This window comes from Mandrillus leucophaeus, unplaced genomic scaffold (assembly GCF_000951045.1).
Source record: "Mandrillus leucophaeus isolate KB7577 unplaced genomic scaffold, Mleu.le_1.0 Scaffold41, whole genome shotgun sequence".
Classification (NCBI taxonomy): Eukaryota; Metazoa; Chordata; class Mammalia; order Primates; family Cercopithecidae; genus Mandrillus; species Mandrillus leucophaeus.
The window spans coordinates 4,583,974-4,586,172 of record NW_012104365.1 but is presented as its reverse complement, the minus strand read 5'-3'; the positions used below and the strand labels follow the sequence as shown (position 1 = coordinate 4,586,172).

Below are 2,199 nucleotides of genomic sequence, written 5' to 3'. Positions count from 1 at the left end.
CAAGGATTCTTCGCTTCTCTGAGAACTGACACAAAAGCAGAGGACCCCCAAGATCCAGAGTTTTCTTACCAAACAAGGTGGCAGCTTCCGAGGCACTCAGGCTGAACTGGGACTCCAAGAACTTGGGGCTAAACGTGGACATGCCGGTGATGAGTGTGGCCTCAGTGGCCCCAGCCAGGCACAGCAGGATGAACGTGGGGTTCTTCAGGAGGAGCCAGATGGAGCTGGACAGAGGTGAGGGTGTGGAGAAGAGACCGAGGGTCAGAGTGGGCCAGACCCAGGGTGCGAGGAGCCTGCTGTTCCTGAGGCTGTCACCTCCCCGCTCTGAGCACAAAGGGCCCCCATTTTGACAGGCAGTAGAGTGGGGTACAGGCAGGTGGGGGACACCCACATTTATTCCAGAGAAACCCAGAGGGTCTCAGGCTGAGCCTGTGGCCCACTTGTCTAGAAAGCTGCAGCCCCTGATTAGGGAAAAACCTTATCAGTGCCTCGGCCAGAGCTTCAGCTCAGGTGGGCAGACCCCCCAAGTAACCCAGGACCCTGTTCCATCACGGGCCAGCAGCAGGGCCTGAGGAAGGGAACTGCCTGGGGGAGACAGAGGCCAAGTCCAGGACTGGATAGGCCCCGGGATAGGGAACGGAGTCACCCGGAGTCACCAAGAGGTGCAGCCAGTCCTTAACCACCAGCCCCCGGGAGAAGTGGGATTGGAATCCTCCATCCAAGGAGCCCCTGGGTGGACCCAGCTGGCTTGGTTTGCACTTGGGGGCCACCGAGTCCTCAACCAGGGCGATTCCTTGGTGCATGCACCTGGGGCCCTGGGGGGAACTGTGGGAACTCTGAGCCCTGTCTGGCCCTGAGGATTCAGCCTTTATATCTGCCTGTTGCAGTCCTGGCTGTGGGGTCTCAGGATGAGGACACGCCCCCCTGGAAGCTGGGAAGGCCTCAAGTCAGGCCTTGCCGTTTCTAACCCAGGTGGTGGCTGACAGCAGTGCGTCGGGGCTCCCCATCCCTGCACACGGGGCCCTGGTGGGTGGATGGGGGTCCTCCCCGTTTTCGTTAGCGTTGGAGGGCCGAGCAGGGCTAACTCCCAACTGCTGCTTAAGCACGCAAGATGCTGAGACGGAAAACGTGTCACGTGGCGTAAACCAAGCGAAGCCCTCCTGGCCAGCGCAGTGAGCGAGGCAGACAAGGGGAACTGTCTCTGCAAAGAGAGGCTCGGCTCTCTCTGGGGTACACAGGTCACCAGACTGGGCAAAGCTCACATCATCATCCCAGCTCACAGCTACACCCTGTTCACAGCACGCTCCTGTGCGTGACCCTTCTCCCCCAGAGTGGGGGGGGGCTCTTGCCTCAGGGTGTTTGAGACGCAGCTATTGTCCTATCCCCAGAACTCGTGAGTAACACGGACCGGGGGCAGAGACTTTTCCTGAAGCCCTAGGTCATGGCACAACAGCCTCTCATATCAGCCCACGATAATGCAAATTTTCGCAATAGATGATGCATCTGCCACACGGGAGGGGCACCAGGCACGTCGCTCTGCTCACACCACAGTGTCACTGACTTGAACCCCTGCGTCTGCAGCTTAGCAACGTCCTGTAAACCTGTGCTTTCCAGCCTCCCGCCAGAGCGGAGCGCTGGCCTCACGTCACCCCACTGGCTCTTTCCTCCCAGCCACACCCAGAGCTGGTTCCCATGAACGCAACTCTGAACACCCGGAACATTCAAATGCTCTCGTTTGAGGACGTGCCCAAATGTAAATGGATTGTGAAGAATTAGGAACGGGTGATGCAGCCCTCGTTAGCCTGAGCCCCGACAGGCCCACAGGTGCCTTGCAGAGCTGATGTTAGCGACAGAAACCCCACTCCAGCCTCACACTCTGCCTGCTTGGAGGTGTTCACTGGCTCGGACTGACCTCGGCAGCCATGAACATGGTTTTTTGTTCCCTTCCCTGATTAAAATGGGACAGCCCAATTCTTTCAAAATTATTTCCCGACCTGAGGATTCCAAAGCCTTTCCTCCTGGGCAACTTAGGTCCCACGTCTTGAAAAAGGCAAAGATGACTGAGGGCAAAGATGACCGAGGGCAAAGATGACCGAGGGCAAAGGAGACCCCAGCCCATACCTCCCCTCCAGCCAGTCCAGGGCTGGGGTAGAACACCCTGCGGGGGGAGTCCTGGTGTGTGGGGGGAGAGCTGAGGTG

General features: G+C 58.6%; 1 protein-coding gene and 1 long non-coding RNA gene across 2 annotated transcripts in view; one reads left to right on the top strand and one right to left on the bottom strand.

The window, feature by feature from the left end:
• Positions 1-2,052, top strand: part of LOC105548363 — a 4,687-nt gene extending 2,635 nt beyond the window's left edge. Inside the window, exon 2 of the long non-coding RNA XR_001007381.1 lies at positions 1,552-2,052. This is a non-coding gene — a long non-coding RNA (uncharacterized LOC105548363). The remainder of the gene's footprint in view (positions 1-1,551) is intronic.
• Positions 1-2,199, bottom strand: part of SLCO4A1 (solute carrier organic anion transporter family, member 4A1) — a 17,445-nt gene that overhangs the window by 8,253 nt on the left and 6,993 nt on the right. Inside the window, exon 5 of the mRNA XM_011992357.1 lies at positions 70-224. Coding sequence (XP_011847747.1) covers positions 70-224 — 155 coding nt within the window. The remainder of the gene's footprint in view (positions 1-69; positions 225-2,199) is intronic.